This window comes from Hippopotamus amphibius, chromosome 1 (genome assembly GCF_030028045.1).
Source record: "Hippopotamus amphibius kiboko isolate mHipAmp2 chromosome 1, mHipAmp2.hap2, whole genome shotgun sequence".
Classification (NCBI taxonomy): Eukaryota; Metazoa; Chordata; class Mammalia; order Artiodactyla; family Hippopotamidae; genus Hippopotamus; species Hippopotamus amphibius.
The window spans coordinates 30,206,186-30,224,687 of NC_080186.1; the positions used below are offsets into that span (position 1 = coordinate 30,206,186).

Here is an 18,502-nt window from a genome sequence, read left to right on the forward strand (position 1 = left end):
GCTTTCACAAGCAGCACCCCATTTCTTCTTCATAATGAGCTTGCAGAGTCTCTATTTTATATCTGAGATCACTAGCTTACACAAGCACCAAGTGGCAAATGGGTTCAAACCCAGGCCTCCATAAATTCCAAATTCTAAGCCCTTTCCACTCTACCATACAGGCTTCTTTGCTGCCCCTTCCCCAACAATAGTACCCAGTACAGTCGTGAGAAGATAGTAGGTGTGAAAAAAAAAAAAAGACTGACGGATGGGGTCTTTTTTTTTCTTTTAAGCTAATCTTCCTTCCTTCCCTGGCAGAAGATATTCTTGCTTTGTGACCAACAAAGTGTTGAATGTCTAAGTAATTAAATTCAGTTCAAGGTGCACTGATCTTAACAGAGGGTTGCACTCAAAATTGAATATTAGCATTCAAATGCCAAGCACATCACCTGAATAGTACCAGAAATGTGTTTACTATGAGGAAGCACAGTAAACAGAGGAATAGCTGTTATTAAGCATTCGCTCATTTTTCAACCCCTTCACCTGCTGTGAAGCCTCAGTTATGGATTCATGTCTCATCCCTTCAACCACAGCTACACATTCTGGAAAATGCAGAGGCAACTAGAAGAGAAGCACTCACCCCACACAGTATACATCTGGGGCCTGGATACCATGGCTGAGCCACGGCCGGAGGCACTCCTTGGGTGACTGTCCATTCACGTTGTAGGTCCCCACAAAAAAACTGTGGCCAAAGAGAGTCAATCGGTCACTTGGGAAGACAATGGACATGATGTGAAAGCACTGGATGCCGATTCTGCCTGGTTTCAGTCTGTCTGGACTGGAGTGTGAAGACTTAAGAAATGTCACATCTATTCTAGACCAAGATCTGTGGCACCAAGGGGTGACTTGCAGTCTGCCGTGATATTTGTTGCTTTTGTGATAACATCAAACAGTAGTGGCCCACCCTGAACATTCCTACTTAGCTTTAACAGCCATTAGAGAGCCGTAATCTACAAAATGTGTGTGTCACTGAAATGAAAAAAAATGAAAAGTACCCTGGTAACTACTTTCGGAATGAAAGCAACACCAGTGTTCAGACAATTCACTGTTTATATTCCTAGAAGCAATGTTATTTTGTGTTATAGTCCCAATGCGATGATTTAAAAAGATCTGGCAGAATCCTGCACCCTTTATTCATGTAACTTTCACTCATCTTGTCTAAAAAGATTACCAAACACTAACTTCATTTGACTAATTTCAATTCAAACAACTTTCTTCAAAGGCCCCAGATGACCGAGGGATACGCAGAGAGATAAGCAAAAGTCAGGATCTCTCTCCTTCTTCCGCACACGTGTCTCTTCAAATATTTCTGCAACCATTCGCAAGTTGTGTCACTCCCGCACCACACTTCCTATGGTGCCTGGCCAGAAAAGGCATAGAATAAATGCCTGCTAAGGAAGAGTGAAAGGAATCACTCATTTAGAAAATGATGGGAGAGATTCTGTAGAGGATTTGCTTTCAAATCCAGGGTATGGGGGGCGAGTGCTTAAATTTCAGAGAGCTGAGTGATCATTTTGCAGTAGAAGCAATCTAACACCCAGTGCGCTACCTGAAGTTCTGGATATAGGTATAATCTTCTTCTTTCTGCATTAGATGTGATTTCACAATTGTATCTCGCAGCCCAAACTTCTGCATGGATAAAATGTGAGCCTTGTCTGATACTGTGATCGTGGAGGAGCGGACCATGTCGGTTATTTCAGATTTGGACTTATTCTGTCTAGAAAAAAAAAAAAAAAACTGTTTTTATTTAAAAAAATTTTTTACCATATTTTGATGAGCTCTCCATGACGAAGTACATGAATATAAAGCTAGAAGTTTCCATACACTAGCATCTGACTCACAGAAGACTACAAAGGCTAAGGTAAAACTTATTCGCTAAAACACACTATTTCTATGTAGAATAAAGTAAACTTACATGTTATTTTTTCTTTTATTTTTTATTCATTTATTTTTTTATTAATTAATTCTCATTGGAGTATAGTTGCTTTAAATTTATATGTTATTGACTGTATAGTACATTGGTCCAGAGATAGTAAGTTTGTAGAATCTCAGACCGGAGGAGACCTAGAAGATACTCTAATCTAATCCCTTCATTTTTCAAATGAGAAAAATGAGACCCAGCATCGTCAGTGATGCTTGTGGCTGGATGGTAGCAAAGTGTGAATCAGAACTTGGCTTAGACAGAGCTCTTCCTGGACTCTGGGCCTCACGTAACATGACTATAGAGCATGATAATTCTACTGAATCTCTATAGAGCATGATAATTCTACTGAATCTCTATTCCATAGGAATAATCTGAAATAAAAAGAAAGGCAATGAAAATTTACATTTTATTATTATTTGTGTAGTTTTCAGTCATACTAAAAATTATTCAAATGCTAACATTTAAAGTTAAGCAAAATTTGACATACGTATATAATAGAATCCTAATAAATGCTCAAAAGGCTTTTGTTGAAGATTACTTAATGAATTAAGATATATAAAACACTTGAAACAATTTCTGACATTGAATAAATGCCACTGAAGTGCTTAGCGTTAGGTTGTCATGAACATACTAAGTAAAACTATGTAAAATGTACCTATGTATATCAGGAAGGCTCAAAGGAGAATTGAGAACGATAGATTTAGCTACATTTAAAGTCCAGGGATTGTTCATTACTGTTTGTTTAAGTGCGTAATTTAAATACTGACACAAATAAGTTTTTATCTTGACCAGATGATTCCAGCTATGATCAGTAGGGGGCACTGGAGCACACACTAAATATAACAGCATCAGAAAAAAGAAAGTAAATAAAAACGGGAAAAGAAGTATCTTCAGAGTCAGGAAACTCCTAAAAGAACTGGAGGGAGAAATCAAATGTTTCTAATCTACATTTCCATGGTAGGGTGAGACTACCAGTTTCAAATCCTAGATCTGACACTTGCTAGTTCTAGGTCTTGGGTGAGTTATATAATGTCTCTTCTTCACCTGTTTCCTTAGCTGTGAAACAGAGAAAATAATGGTCTCTACCTCTTAGGTTAAAGGAAAAAAATCCATGTAACTGTATGATGCTGCCACACATAGTAAATGCTCAATAAAAGTCTAACATTGCCGAGGCCCGCGACTGTGGGACAATGTACATCGTGCACAGTAATGGCCTCAGTTCCACAGTGAGCAAAACCTCAGCCGTGAGAGGCACAAGTAAAGGGAGAGCTGCATTACCTTGGGAGCAAGTTTTCTGGTTTATCCTGACCCCAGGAGCTTTGGTCCACAAGCAGACCCTTCCCATTGGGTCTCGACTCACCTAAGGGGAGGGGGAAGGAATTAAAACACGCTTACATATGCTTTCACATTCAGACCACAGCTTCTCAAACTGCAGTCTGTGGTTTACACATTGCTTGAAACCACAGGAAAGGCCTAGGCTTGTGTCTGGATGAAGTTCCCACAGAGAACGGCAGAGAGGGGGAAAAAAGAAGTATTTCATCCAGATGTCTTTACTACTGAAAACATAACTCTCCCAGCCAGTTAGACCCCCTTTCCTTGGAGACGGAGTGCGCTATAGAAGGAACAAAGCTAAGACATCTGCAGACCTAAGTTCTATCACCAGCTCTGCTATTTATCAACCTTTTGACTGTGAGCAAACCATCCAACCTCCCTGATCTCAGTAACCTGACCTGCCCTGCCTTCCTCACAGGCTTACTGTAGGGATCAAATAGTTGACACGTGAGTAAGCACCTTGAAAGCCACACAACATATTATAAAATATAACGTAGTGATGTTACTATCATTTACTGCGAGTGAGACTTCAATTCTGAGGAGCAAAAAGGCAAGGGTCAGAGAAGTAAAACTGGGAAGGCCCAAAGTGCTCTAGAGCACGAGAAGAGTTTGCCATTGTTAACGCAGGGCCTTGAAAACCAAGGAGCCCAAGGACTTGCAACAAAAAAATATTTTGGGCAAGTTGTTAAATCAAAACAAACTGGAAAAGGAAAATTAATCTGCCGATTTATTGTTTCTTTGCTCCTTAAAAGCCAGATCCCTTGTCAACAGAGAACAGCATGAAGAGGCCACAGAGAGATGCTGCTTCGATATACAAGGTACAAGAAGCACCAGAGGCATGAAACATCACTAAGGAGTTCTGCTCTGAAGACTATTACTAAACATGGATTTGTCAACCACTCATTCACAAGAAGGAGAAAAAACAAACAAAACTTTGGAGTTGAAAAGAAAAACATAATCATTTGAAATATGAAAATAATTACGTTTCAATGCCTCCAATCAATCACCAAGGGCTTTCAATTTTGCTTCCTAAATTGCCTCTTGAATCAATATATTCCTGTCCCCAGTATCACTATGCTAGTCTAGGTTACCAACAATTCCCTGGAAGTAGTTGAGGGAGACCTCAGCTAGTCTCTCTGCTTCCTCTCTCACCTCACTCTCTAATTCAATCGCTACACCATGCCCAGAGGATTTTTTGAAAAAGTAAATCTGATGACATGGCTTAAAACCTGTTAAAAGCTCCCCATTGGATAAATCCAAACCCCTTAATACAGCTGCCAAGGGACTTCCCTGGTGGTGCAGTGGTTAAGAATCCACCTGCTAATGCAGGCAACACGGGTTCGATCCCTGGCCCGGGAAGATCCCACATGCCGCGGAGCAACTAAGCCCGTGTGCCACAACTACTGAGCCCATGAGCCACAACTATTGAAGCCCACGCTCCTAGAAGCTGTGCTCCACAACAAGAGAAGCCACCACAATGAGAAGCCCGTGCACCACAATAAAGAGCAGCCCTGGCTCATCACAACTGGAGAAACGCCCGCACGCAGCAATGAAGACCCAACATAGCCAATAAATTAATGAATTAATTTAAAAAATTATCTCAAGGCTTTACCACATGCAAAGGCAAACTTAGGAATAATGCTTAGGCATTGTTTCTGCATGTCAATGCTTTCTGAGGACTCTGTCAGGCCATCTCCAGAGGACAAGTGGTTTGTCCCTGTGGACTCCGCTTCCGTCCAGGAGTGGGCAGTGTACTGACTGGAAAACCAGCTTGCTGACCTGTACCTCATTGATGTCCCCACCTCATATCTCTCTCTGGACTCAGTCCAGCAAGAACTGGAATATCTTCATTCATGACTCCATGTATGGAAACCTCAAGGCATGGTTAGGGGGATTTCTAGCCACAGGGCAGTCTTCTCGGAATCTCTTCTGTCCTGAATCTGGCACGGAAGCTGGCTGTCAACAGCTCTTCACCAAGCTGACCATTGCATAGCCCCAGGGTTCCTTCTCCAGCCACATCTTTCTGCCCTTCTTCCTCTCCTGCTTCCCTACTCCCACTCTGCCCTTTTCCCAACCTCAGACCTCCATTCTTTTGTCACCCAATCGAACAGGTGACATCTGGGATTTTTTTCCTTTCTTCCCATGTTCAGTCACCAAGTCCTACAAATCCTCTCTCCTAAATATTTTTATACCTGACCTTCTCCCCTTCCCCTACTGCCATGCCTTAGTTTAGGCTCTTAATATTTCTGAAGAGCACACTCAGTGATTTCCCTGACACCATTCTTACCCTCTCCAGTGCATTCTGCCAACCTCTAGAAGAACACAAATCTGAACAGGTCTTTCCTGTGTGTAAAATCCCTTAATAACTTCTAGTACCTTTGTAGTAAAACCCAAACCTCTAAGTATTACACACAAGGACATTTATAATCAGCCCCAGACTACCCTTCCAGGCCCATTTTCCACGCCCTACTCAAACTACTCTTCTCTCACCCTAATCCAATCACACCAAAACCATTTTATCTTTTTAAGGGAATTCCCTGGTGGTCCAGTGGTTAGGACTCTGCACTTTTTCACTGCCGAGGGCCTGGGTTAGATCCCTAGTCAGAGAACGGAGATCCCAGGAGCTGAGCAGTGTGGTGGGGGCAGGGAAAGCATTTATCTTTTTAAATGTTGCCTCCTCACCCCACCGCTGACCCTGGGTATAGCCTAAGCACTCCTCAAACCCACCTTCATGTGGCAAACTTCAAACTCACCCTTTAAAACTCAGCTCAGGAGTCATCGCCTTCAAAAAGCCCTCTCTGGCCCTCTCCTTCTAGTCTCACATACCTAGTGCTTACCTCTATCAAGGCATTTATCATAATGGAATTGTAGGGACTTCCCTGGTGGTACAGTGGCTAAGAATCAGTGGCCTGCCAATTCAGTAGCCACAACTACGGAAACCTGCGAGCCACAACTACTGAAGCCTGTGCGCCTAGAGCCCCTGCTCAGCAACAAGAGAAGCCACTGCAATGAGAAGCCCACGCATCGCAACGAAGAGTAGCCCCTCTTGCTGCAACTAGAGAAAGCCCGTGTGCAGCAACGAAGACCCAATGCAGCCAATAAATAAACTGTTACAAAAAATGCAGTTGTATCGTGCTTATTTTATTTTATTTGGCAGCACTGCGCAGCATGTGGGATCTTAGTTCCCTGAGCAGGGATCGAACCTGGGCCCTGGCAGTGAAAGCGCCGAGTCCTAACCACTGGACCACCAGGGAATACTCTGTAACCCCGTTTAACTCTGTTCATCAATCTTTCCTCTTTAGCTAGACCACCACGGACTTCCTTCCGGGAGCAGGGCCTGATGTGCTTCCTCTGTGGCCCCTGGCTACCACCACGTAGGACATGTAGGACATATACCAGGCAGTCAGTAAACACACACTGAGCAAACAGCCTCGGGGCAGGGATTAAGCTCACTGTCATTTCTGATGACCACCTTTCACACCTACGATTGAAACCATTTCCGATTGAAACCATTTCCGAGTAAGAGCTCATCTAGTAGGTCAACCAGAGTAACAACCGCAGCTTGCTCTGTATGTACAGAAGTAGGGAGTGTTCCATTTTTCTTGTGAATTCTGTGCATTGCATTGCACACGTTACAGAACCCAAACCCCTCCACATGCCTGGCTAAACAGATAACACTGACCCTGGAGGCTCTTTCCTTTGCCCGAGCAGCAGTATAACCTAACACAGACCCACAATCCCTTATCTGAAACCCTCCGGGCCAAGTGTATTTTGGAATTTAAAATTTGAGACATTTTAGAAAGATAATACATAATCTGAGCTGTATGTTATCCAGCACCCCGAGCAGAGTCGGAGGCAACATCCAGAAACCAATCACTTTAGTATTTCCTCAGTGCAGCTTATGAATACTAACGCTTAACAGGATAAATAAAGCCTATAAATAGCCTCCTGTCAGTTCAAGCAAGTTTTAACTGCCAAATTGAACTTGGGCCAAACTTACCAAAAAAATTTTTTTCCATCTTCAGAGCTTTTAGGACTCCAGAAATGCTAATAAGGGATTAAGGGTGGTAGTTAAGAGCATGGCCTGTATGTATCAGAAAAGACTGGGCTGTATCTATGTACACATATACCACATGTTTATAAATATACACATATGTATATATTCAGACACATACATACATACACGGGAAAAGTCTGAAAAGTATACACTGAATGTCAATAGTAGTCATTTCTCAGTGGTAGTTCTTTTTCTTTTTGCTTATAGGTACTTTCAAAGTTAGGTAAAAGAAGATGTATTTTTTTGTGTACACATATATATATAAAAATATATAAAGCCTTATATATATACAGGCTTTAGATAAGCTTTGTAGTCAGACTTAGGTTCCACTTCTGGCCCTGCTGCTTACTAGCTGCATGACCTTGAACAAGTTATCTCACTTCTCTAAGCTTCTGCTTCCGGAACTGAACAAAGATAACAGTATCTGCCCCCTATGGTTGCTGTCTTCTTTTCCTATGGTTAATGGAGGCTACCCCTCAGCTGCACAGTCAAAAGGTGCTCTAGAAGCCAAAACAGACCTGCTGAAGGCTCAGATCTACAAATCAAACACAGGAGGCAAGACCTCCATTTCAACGTTTTGTAGCCAGGCCTGCCACTGACTTGGGGTCTGGGCTTTTCCAAAAACATGACATCACACAAGCAAAAAAAAGCAAATTCAACCCCAAATCCAAGTACTCTATTTCTTTTGAGAATTGCCCAAGAGGCAGCAACATTATTTCTTAATTCAATTGCTCCTTCTGTCTCCTCCTCTCGCTCTGCTTCCCCGCTGCAGGTCCCCCAGTTATTTATAGGTACTCCCCAAGATCCAGACCAGTGCTAGCCAATAGATGATGGAAATGTTCTATAACTGCACTGCCCCAAAGAGTAGCCACTAGCTACACCTGAACAGTTAAAATGTGGCAAGAGTGAATGAGAAACTGAATTTTTTATTTTATTTACCTAGAGTAAATTTAGCCACATGTGGCCAGCCGTTACCATATTAGCCAGTGCAACTCTAGATCTTGTTCTTCTCTTCTACAAGAACCACCAGCCAGCACAGTCAGTTCTAAACAGAGCTATCCAGCTGTGCCTGAGTCCAGGCCCTGCACTGTCCACTGGGCACTTTACAAGATGCTCTGTGCACGGGTGGGTCTCAGGTAAAGCTGTGCTTTCACTTCCGGGCCTTCCCCTGAGCACCCCTTCCTGTCACCAGCACCATCATCTCCCCGTCAGCTCAGTGTGCCATCCTGCCCTTTGCTTACCCCTCTCCTTGGGCCTCCAGAGCCAGTCAGCCATCCATCTCTTCATTCTCACAGCTGCCTTCCTCCAAACCATCCTCTCCTCACCTGTTACCTCAAGAGCCTTCCAACTAAGAGATCTTCCTGCTTCTCCCTACCCAATTTACCAATTCAGTCTTTGGACTTGGCCAGATTAAACTCTGATTTCATCTCTCTCTGCTCTAATACTTTCAGTTTTTCACCACTGCCTGGAGGTGAAGGTCCAAACTGGTTGGACTGGCAGAGGAGGGCCTTTGCAAGTTGGTCTTGCTCTCTCTCACCATCTGCCACCCAAAGACAGCCGATTCTAAACAGACAGGTTCCCCACGCATGCCGCCCTCACTCCGACTTCCTGGCTTCCTCTACTTCAAAGTCCAGCCTCAACTCCTCCATCTTCCATCAATCACTAAGCCCTCCCCAACCACACTAGCCCTCGGCAGTCATTTCTCTGAATTCGGAAGGCCTTCCTGTCTATATGACTTGTCTGGCACTTTAAGAGAAATTAGAGTGTGTGTGGAAAAGCCTTGGGGCTTTGGAATAAAACGACCTGGCCATTTTACTGGCTCCATCCATAACCTCATAGGAAACCTCAAGCAAATTACTTAATTTGTTTCCTCATTTGTAAAATGAGGATAACACCACTAAACTCAGAAGCCAAAAGGATAAACAAATGAAATTCTAAATGGGTCAAAACGCTCGCACAATGCCTGGTACACAGCACGTATGCAGGAACGGTTAGTTCTCTTCCCTCTGCTCTGCCGCCCTCACCCCCCACTGCTTTGATAACGACTGCCATTTATCGAGTCCCCTCTAATAGCTAGACTTATGCTCAGTGCTTCATGTGTTATTTCTGATTACTGGCCTCAATTTACAAATAAGGATACTGAGGCCCAGAGCGGGTACCAGACATGCCCAAGGACACAGAGCCAGGCCAGTAAATGGTGCAGTCAACATTAAAAGCCAGATCTGCTAGACTCCACAGCCTCCTCTCTGGCCAACATGAGCACAACATCTTCAATGAAACTATAAACCCTTAGGGGTAAGTCCTACATGGAGAGAAGGAGTAAGTCCATTTGGATAAGAAAGGAAAAGTACCACCATGGTCTACCCAGGTTGTGTGGGTGTGTGGATGTCACTACTGGGTGGAGATCATGTCCTGCCCTTCCTGAGCCTCTACTAGACAGACAAGTCTAGGAGGCAGTGTCCCTTCCTATCTCCTCAGTCACTGGCCTTGGCATCCCATTTCCAGCACACTAGAAGAACTGGCAAAATCACGTAAGCAAGTTACTCAGCAGTTCAAATGGACAGGATTAATGCCTCGCAAGGCTGTGTACACACCACCGGGGGGCCGTCCCATGGCCTCTCTAAGACAAGGCACACATACCAGCAAAAGACTCATTCTATTTAAGGGGAGACAAACAGACCCAGATCCAACTACCCAGAATCCAAGTCAGGCTGCATTAACGATGCCAATGACGGTAATATCATCGTGAATAACATTAATAGCAAATACTTCAGGCTTATCGCATGCTGGGCATGGTGTTAACCACTATACGAATATTTAATCTTCACAACTCCACGAGGTAGGTGGCGTTATTATCTGCACTTTACAGACTGAGGTAAACAAAGAGAGGTTAAGTAATTTGCCCAAGAACACACAGCTAAGAAATGGTACAGCCAGGATTCAAACCCAGGGACTCTGGGTCAAGAGTCTGTGTTCTTAATCAAAAGCTATATTAATTATCAGAGCAACATGCAGTTTTGGAAAGTGTCTCTGGCAGAAGAAATAATTTCAGCGCAAAGACATGGCATTATGATATGCTCAAAAATAAGTAATAATAAGTAGTATAAACAAGCAGAAATGAAGTTTTGTTTGAGAAGCATCAGGGGATACAAAAGAAGAGTGTTGGAGTTAGGGCTCAAGCATTAGATTCAAACAGATGACCTGAGTTCTGTTCTCACTGTCACTGACCAGGTAAGCGATCACAAGCAGTCACCTACCTTCTCTGAGCCTCAGTCTCTCCATCTGAAAAATGGACATCCTCTTACAGAACTGTTGTACACAGGGTGAGGCCCATGACCCAGAGTAAGTGCTTAATAAACGTTAACTGCTAATGAGGATAGTCATAACAGTAATCAAATTTTATTTATAAACACAATTTTATTTTTTTAATTTATTAGGAATAGATTTTTATTATATGCATTAAGGCCACACTGTAAGACTTTGCACACCATGTGGAGTTTGGATTTGACTCTTAGGACAAAGGGGAGCTAAGTACACAGCACACACAGGATGGGGAACTCTTGAGAGAAGCCCACAGCACAGGGCGCCCAGCATTAAAAAGGACGGAAAGAACCAATGATTCCTATTTCAGCCTGGCTACCACCCCAAATAGTTCTGTTCCTTTCTTTAAAATCAAATAACCATGCTTCTTAGTCCCTCTCTTCCTTTCTCCCTCCCCTTCTTCTTTTTTCTCTTTTTCTTCCTTCTTTTCTTTTTCTTTTAAACATTTCCCATAATCTCATGGCTTAAAAAAAAAAAGTACCACAGATTTTAACAATTAATGTGGACAGCGACATCTCTAAAAACACATTCCATGCCCTTCAAACCTGTAAGCCCTGGACTCAAAATCCAGTTTGCTCCCTGCAAATCCAATTTAAGCCAGCAAGGGCTAAACATCACTAGCTTCGCTTTCAAGGAGAAAGACTGCAACTGTGCAATTACTTTTAGGCTACAGATTGTAGTGGTCACAGGCTACTGGAGAGATGACTTTTTCCTCCAGGCTCTCCCTCCACTGGGCCTTCTGTGAACAGTCTGTGGTCTGGTGATAAAGCTGAAAGAGAAGTGGGCAAGAGCAAACCAGGAAGGGGGTGGGGGTGGAAAGAAATGCAGAGCCTGCTCAAAGAGGAAGGGGCCAGACGACCTTCAGGCGAAAAAGCACTCAAGCTAGGAACTGCATGGGTCTCCAAGGTGTGAAGACAACAACCTTTTTTGAGCAACTACTGATGTATGAGGCATCAGGCTGGCATTTGGGGAGGAGAGAGGATGCAAAATGCTAAGAGCAGCAAGTTCAAGCCTGTAAAAATGTAGCTGAATGAGCAGCCAACAAAGAGATGAAAAAGCAGAGGGCTTTACCCAGAAATAACAGACAGTCGGGTTTGAAGTAAGAGGAAATGAAGGTGAGCCAGGAAGATAAGACTCGAGGAGGGTGGCTGAGGCTAGGCCAAGCAGAACTTGAACGCTGCACTAAAGAATCTGAATTTTATTCTTCAGGCTACAGGGAGTGGTGCGGCATTCAAGTTCACAAACAAAATAGTAGGGCACATAAAAGTTACATTCTAAGGTGAGCCCCAAGGGAGAAGGAGACTTAGGGGAGGAAGACTTGTAAGGACACCACTGCACCAGTTCAAGTTGGAGGATATCAACATGAACTGTTGGGATTTATTTATTTTTTTTTAGTTTTCCAAAAAATTTTAAATTGCAGAAAAGGAATGGACAGAATTTGGTTATCAGACACAGGAGAGGGAAGAGTCAAGGATGACTGAGGTTTTTAGTGATTATATTGACAGAAAAGAAACTGGAGGGAGGGAAGGAGTGAAGAAGAGAAGGAACGTAGAAGTTGGAAGAAACCGGCCTAGGGAAGGCCCTGAAACGGGCAGCCAGTTTCTAAGCTCTGCAATTCCTATATGTGTCGCCCGGGGGAACCAGCCTTAAATTAGCATTCCTTCAGTCCTGTGAGACCTTCTAGGAGGCACACATTCACTCCCATTTTACAGATGGGAGAGAGGAAAGTCAGGGGGCATGTCCGGTATGACACCAAGGTGCAGTAATGAAAATAAAAATTAAAGTATCCAGGCCACGTAGCCATACACTTTGTTCAAAGCCTCAACATTCCTATTTGGAGCTTTAGTTCACAAATGCACCATTGGTAAAATCTACAAGTTTGTTCCCGCAGATTTTAAGCAGCAAAGAAAACAAGCAAGCCAGTGAGCTTCTCTGTCCCCAAACTGTCTTTCCCCTAATAAATATTGATGCCTTCCTCTTCCTGAACCTTCTGTCCCTGAGGACTTTTCTGTGCAAAGCGCCCCTTCTAAGTGAACGTTTGTGGGTCACCTCGTTTGCTCTAGGATCCCGCTGTAGAATTCCACAACAAACTGTTTTCTGAAGGAAAGATAGTCTTCAGGGGGTTCTGTTCTAGAAACAAACACAAGGTTAGATGGGACAAAGGGGGAAACGGAGAAGGAACAACAGAAGGAGTTAGAAAAAGGAACACAGTTCTCTTTTGTTTAAAGGAACAAAGTGAGCCAAATGAATTTGCTTAGGAGCCTGCAGTGTTTGCCACAAAGGTGGAGCTGGTGGGCGAGATTTCCACGTGCTGGATAAACATCTAGGAAAATTCATTTTCTCTGTGCTAAAAGGGTATGTCGGTCACACACATGTTACTTTACTAACAGAGGGAGGAGCAAGGAGACTGACCGACCCAGGGGCTGTTTTTCTAACATTCTCACTGGCTTCTGCCCTGGTAATCTAGGTTACCCTTTATGCTACCCTGAGTTATAAATAGCATTAACTTCCTTTCTCAGGCCAGACAGATTTTAATGCTTTATTTCCTGGGTCCAAGGGGAAAAAATACTCATAGCACATCTCATTCTGAAACTGAGTTACTACAAAGCTACCTCGCTTTTAATCAACCATGGAATAAGGAAACCACTTCAAAACACCAAAATTTTGTTTCTTGTTACCATTTTGTTAAATTAGCTCAGAGCAGCCCCAATGGGACTTCTGAGTAGCTGTTTCCTTTCTAGAGCATCGCTCAGAATCCTCCAGAATACAGCTCCAGGTCTTTGCATGTGTCTGGGATGAGGCAGGTGAATATTTTACACAATGACAGGGGTGAGTACTGAGCCCAATGCAGGATTCCCCAAGGGGCTTTCTGGATAAGAGCACCATTAGTTGTTAGATAGAAACAGGAAGGCATTTCTGCTTATTTCTTTTTAAGGAAAAAAAAAAGCTACACCAAGAAGAGCAGTTAAATAAGTGAACCAGAAAGACCCCTACTTACAACAGCTCCTTGTCTGAGACCCATGCAAGGTCTCGGCACCTGAAGAGGCATCAGGGAGGGACAGGCTGCCAGTCAACCAGAAGCCTTACATCTCACTTCAACATCACAACTTAGCTCAAAGATCTGAGTCTGAACCTGAAGACACTGGCCCCAATCAAAAACGGGCTGCATTTCACTTTTCTGCAATCCCTACCAACTCTGGCCTGACACTTCTGAATGCAAGCAAGACAAATCAAGGAAAAGAATGGACATTTCGGAGAGACATATCCAAGTGAGATCTTTCATTTCTCTACCGAGACAAAGTCACGGCATGAAAACCAGATTCACTTCACACTCCCCGCCAAATACCTAGGGCTCGCCCCACAAGGTCCCCCCCCAACCCCGCCCCCCGTCCTGCTGAGCGATCCACGCTCTCTTACCCCTGTGAATCATCAGATCCCTCTCTGTTGATTTTCCCTTGGGAAAGCCCTGTTTCTCCTGATGTGCATCACAAACAGAGTTTTAAAGCCGTCTTTGGGGTGGCTCCCTGGGCTACCAGGAAGTGGGTATTTTTACCATATTCATACAGGAAGCACCAAATCCACTATCTGTTTTCCTTGGGGTCTGGACTATCAGGGACATAGAGAGGAGGCCCAAAGGGTTCCCCCTACCTGCTGTAGATAATGTGACTCTCCTCTGAGGCCAAAGCAACTCTGGAAACAGAGCTGACCGAAACAGAACTGGGAGCTCAGTGCCAATTCTTACCAATTTTAACATGAGCAACTTAGCATTTAATAGCATAACCCCACTTATCGTAGGTATTACAATGGCGACAAATCATTTCAAATTAAAAATGAAACCAAAAGCTTGACAGTAACTCCTCACTGGCAAGTGCTAGTTTTCGGATTTTTGAAAAGTCACAAAAGATTCTGAGATCCCTTTGCATTTATCACCCAGCAGCAGATAACTGCTTCAGAGCTGTCCTGACTTCTCACAGAAGACCTCCCTCTACTTAGGGGATGAAGTGCTCCAACAGACTCTGGTGTGTTGGCTGAGAAGACAGAACCCACCTCTTTCTGCTGCCATCAGGCCTGCTCTCCGCCGACTGGATGCTGGCAGCCTCTTTCGAAGGGGCAAGGGGAGGATATGTTCTTAATCTGAAGTTCTCACCTGTCCCAGCACCATAGCCCAGAATGTCATGGAAACTGACACAACAGCTGTCTCAAGATCAGCACTTCAAGTGAGCTGAGATAAGCCCATGAGAGATGCAAACTACCAGCACCATCGGCTGCTGCGACTGTGTCTTGCAGTGGCTGCACTGAAGGAAAAGCAAAAGCACGGAGGAAGTCCTCTGCTCTGCTGCTCGCTTCGTTTCCTCTCATTTTACAAACTTGTGCAAAGTGCTGTTCCACACTCCCACCCCATCCCCACTCCGCCCCTCATAGTTTCCAAGCCTTGTAAATGCAAGTGGAGTGCTGGCCCACGCTTACACAGCTACTTGACAGTTCTCTAGCAAATGGCTGAGAAAAGGGGCACAAGTGGGTACCAGTGGTCATACCAAAGCCCAGACGTAACAGGAGCTGCATGGGCACACCCAGGAGAACAAAATACCAGGGAGCCCCGAGTGGAAAACCTAGGAGCTAGACAGAAAACACACGTCTGCAGGTCCTCCCAAAGCACCAGACTGACCCAAATTTCAGCCCTGGGCCTCTCACTCTCCAAAAGACAACCTCCTGCTCAACAATTGGCCTTTTGTGATGCACAACATTATCCAACACGGGCTGGGTAGAAAAAAAATCCAGATCCCCTTCACCTGTAACCTCATTGTGGCCTCCAGGCCCAGGGTGGACAGGGCTCTCCCGGACTCCGGGTCTGGGCACAGCCCGATCTCTCAGAGGGGCGGGGGACCGACAGGAGAGCCAGGCAGCCCCAGTACACACACCAATCCTAACTCAAAGGAAAGCTCTGTCGTGGGGAGCGCAACCCCACACAAGGCAAATCAAAGGTCTGGATGGAGAAACTGAGACTCAAAGAGGAGCAGCCACCAGCCCCAGGTCACACAGCGAGTCGGGAACGGAGCTTTACTACAACCACAACCCCGGCCTCGGGATTCCTGAGCACCCCACTGGCTCCCGCCTGCCCTCAGCATGCCAGGCTAAGAATAACTAACATCCCCACAGCACCTCAGCTCCAATGTCCCCGACTCCGCAGGGCCAGGACCTTGGTCTTTGCCCCGAGCGTCCGCCGGCCATCCCGCAGACCCTGCCAGCCCGAGGGCCAGGCCCGCCACCGCCCTCGGCCCAGAGCCCCAGCCCAGCTTCCCACCGCCCCCCGGACCTGCAAATTCGCGTTCCCGAGAGCCGGCGGCGGCGGACATTTCCCAGCCTGCTTCCTCAAGCTCTTCATCTCGCCGCCCGGACCGCCCCGCCCCGCCCCGCCCCGCCCCGCCCCGCCCGCTCCGCCCGCTCCGCCCCCAGAGGGGCCCGCCCCCGCGTGCCACCCCGCCAATCGAAGGCAGGTCTGTTCCATGGCCCCGCCCCCAAACAGAACGGGGCCCGCCCCTGAAGCCGAACCTCTTCCAATCCCCTTCGCGCCTTCAGAGACCGATACCTGCCTCCGCCAATTCTAGCGCTCCCGGGCCAGGTGCCTGGGGCCCTGGTCCAGCCGCGCGGCGTGGGCGGCCCGGGCTCCGGCTCCGTGCACCTGTATCGAGATAGCCACAGGAATTCAGGATCCGGGGCCGTGGGGTCGGACCCTGTGGAAAGAACAAGGAGGGAATACTGAGCCACGGGCTTGAAGAGCCGCTTCCACCTCTGCACAGTTCTCTGTAAATGAGCAAATCGCTCAGCCTCTCCCGGATTGAGAGGCTCCAATCCTGTTTCCCTAGCGCACAGGGTGGGCCTGAGATTCAAACACGATAATAAATATGAAAACGAAGTGCTGTACCAAGATAGATCGGCGCCACTCCTCCGACCTGGTGGTAACTATGTGCCGAGATCTGTGCTTCATATGTATATTACGTCCTTAATTCTCACAGCTAACTTTAGGAGGAAGGGAACTATTATCCCATGGCAGCTGAACTCACACAGGTAAAGCCTAAGGTCGCAGAGTGAGTGACAGAGTGGGAACTCAGATGTCAGTACTAAGGAGCGGGTTAGGGGCTTTACCCATAATCTCCATCAGCAACTCTCAAGCCTCTCCAAAAAACACTGTAAGTAAAAAGCAGTGTGCTTGCTATGAAATATGCCTTCGAGACAAGTCCTCTGGCTCCCTCTTAACCAGATTGCCACTCCTCCTTCCTAGAAATTCTTGGGTCCTCCCTGCCTCTTACTCAAACCCAGGTGTGCCTGACACCCAAACACTTGCTGTTTCCTATGCTATGCTGCCTGTTCCCCTTGTAGAACTGCATGAATCTGACCAAACTGAATTGGATTTGCAAGGGCATCATAAATGAAGAGACTTGGGTTGCAGGACTGACTATGGTACTTCCAGGCACAGCTTTTAAATTATTTTCAACATTTACATACTATTAACCCATCTGTTCCTCACAAAACTCTTGGAGCAGTAAGTAAGGTGAGTTCATATTTCCATTGTACAAATAATAAAGCCAAGGCTCAAATAAATAAAATATATTGTTCACATTCACAACTAGGAAGTGGCAGAGCTGGGATCTGAACTGAAATCTCTGCACTCCATGGGCTTTGGAGTTATAACCTGGGGTTCCAAACCTGGTCCTATTACTTCAATTGATGAATGACCTCAGGTAAGTTACTAAATGTCAGTTTACTCTCTGTCAGTTTACTCATCTATAAAACAAGATATCTACTCTTTAGTATTGCTCAAAAGACTAAACAGAAGAACATCGTTGTTGTGTGTTGTCTAGCTGTCTAGAAAAATGTATGGCACACAGTAGGTGCTCAATTAATGTTGGCTAATTCTCTTCTCTAACTGTGATCTTTGGACCAAGGCACTTCTAATCCCTGGCCTTTTGTGCTGCACCTTATCCACCAAGAACTGGGTAGGGAAAACCTAGTTCCTTTCACCTGTAACCTCATCCTGGACTCTGGTCCTTTTATCTGTAAAATGCCAGGGTTGGGCTGGTGGATATTCAAGAGGCTGTCAGCTCTGAGAGTCTCCCTCACCCAGACCTCTCCCTGAGGAAGTCCACATCATGACAGCTGCTCAGAGAAGTTGTTAGTGCAGTTTCCCTGTTATCCCAGGTGTGGACCCCAGAAGGAAGGGCAGGGAAGAGGACTGACAGACAGATACCTAAGCCTAAAAGAGGTGAATCATCCTTGACTTCCCTCTCTCCTTCATTCTCAAGCTCTGTTCATCCATTCAACAAATATGTGTTACGTGCCTACTACATGCCAGACACTGTTGTAACCACAGAGGGTAAAGTTGTGAACACAACCTAAACTCACTGTCCCCATGGCACCTGCATCCTCATAGGTTTGATCTCTCCAGTCCATCCTCTCCTCCCCATCCCCATGACCAGGCCTGGGTCCAAGCCTCACTTTTTATGCCTGAACCACTGCAGTACACTGCCATGGATCATGCTACTCGAGGTTCTCCCCTTCTGCACCAGTTGGCAGAGGAACTTTTCCTAACATGCAAATCATACCCCATCATTCCTCAGTTTGAAATTCCATCAGCTCCCCACAAGCTACAGGGCAAAGTCCAATCTCTTTGTTAGTTATTTAAGACCCTTCATGCGCTGTCTCTGCTGGCCCCTCCTGGCTCAGCTCATTCCTCAGCCTTCTCCCACCCCAACTTCAGTCCCACCCAGTGACCTGCTCTTAACTCCGACTGTCTTTTTTCCCTTCTTCCCTACCTGGGAAAAACCTCACTC

General features: G+C 45.5%; 1 protein-coding gene across 3 annotated transcripts in view; it reads right to left on the bottom strand.

Moving 5' to 3' along the window:
- INPP5B (inositol polyphosphate-5-phosphatase B) overlaps window positions 1-18,502 on the bottom strand; it is a 41,293-nt gene that overhangs the window by 17,566 nt on the left and 5,225 nt on the right. Inside the window, exons 5-8 of one of the 3 annotated variants that reach the window (XM_057705788.1) lie at window positions 16,265-16,405; window positions 3,242-3,323; window positions 1,589-1,756; window positions 620-721 (exon numbers count right to left, since the gene is read on the bottom strand). In XM_057705788.1, the coding sequence (XP_057561771.1) occupies window positions 620-721; window positions 1,589-1,756; window positions 3,242-3,323; window positions 16,265-16,405 (493 nt within the window). Of the gene's footprint in view, window positions 1-619; window positions 722-1,588; window positions 1,757-3,241; window positions 3,324-14,720; window positions 14,821-15,987; window positions 16,044-16,264; window positions 16,406-18,502 lie in introns of those variants that run through there. The other 2 variants (XM_057705798.1, XM_057705806.1) reach the window with 2 other exon arrangements.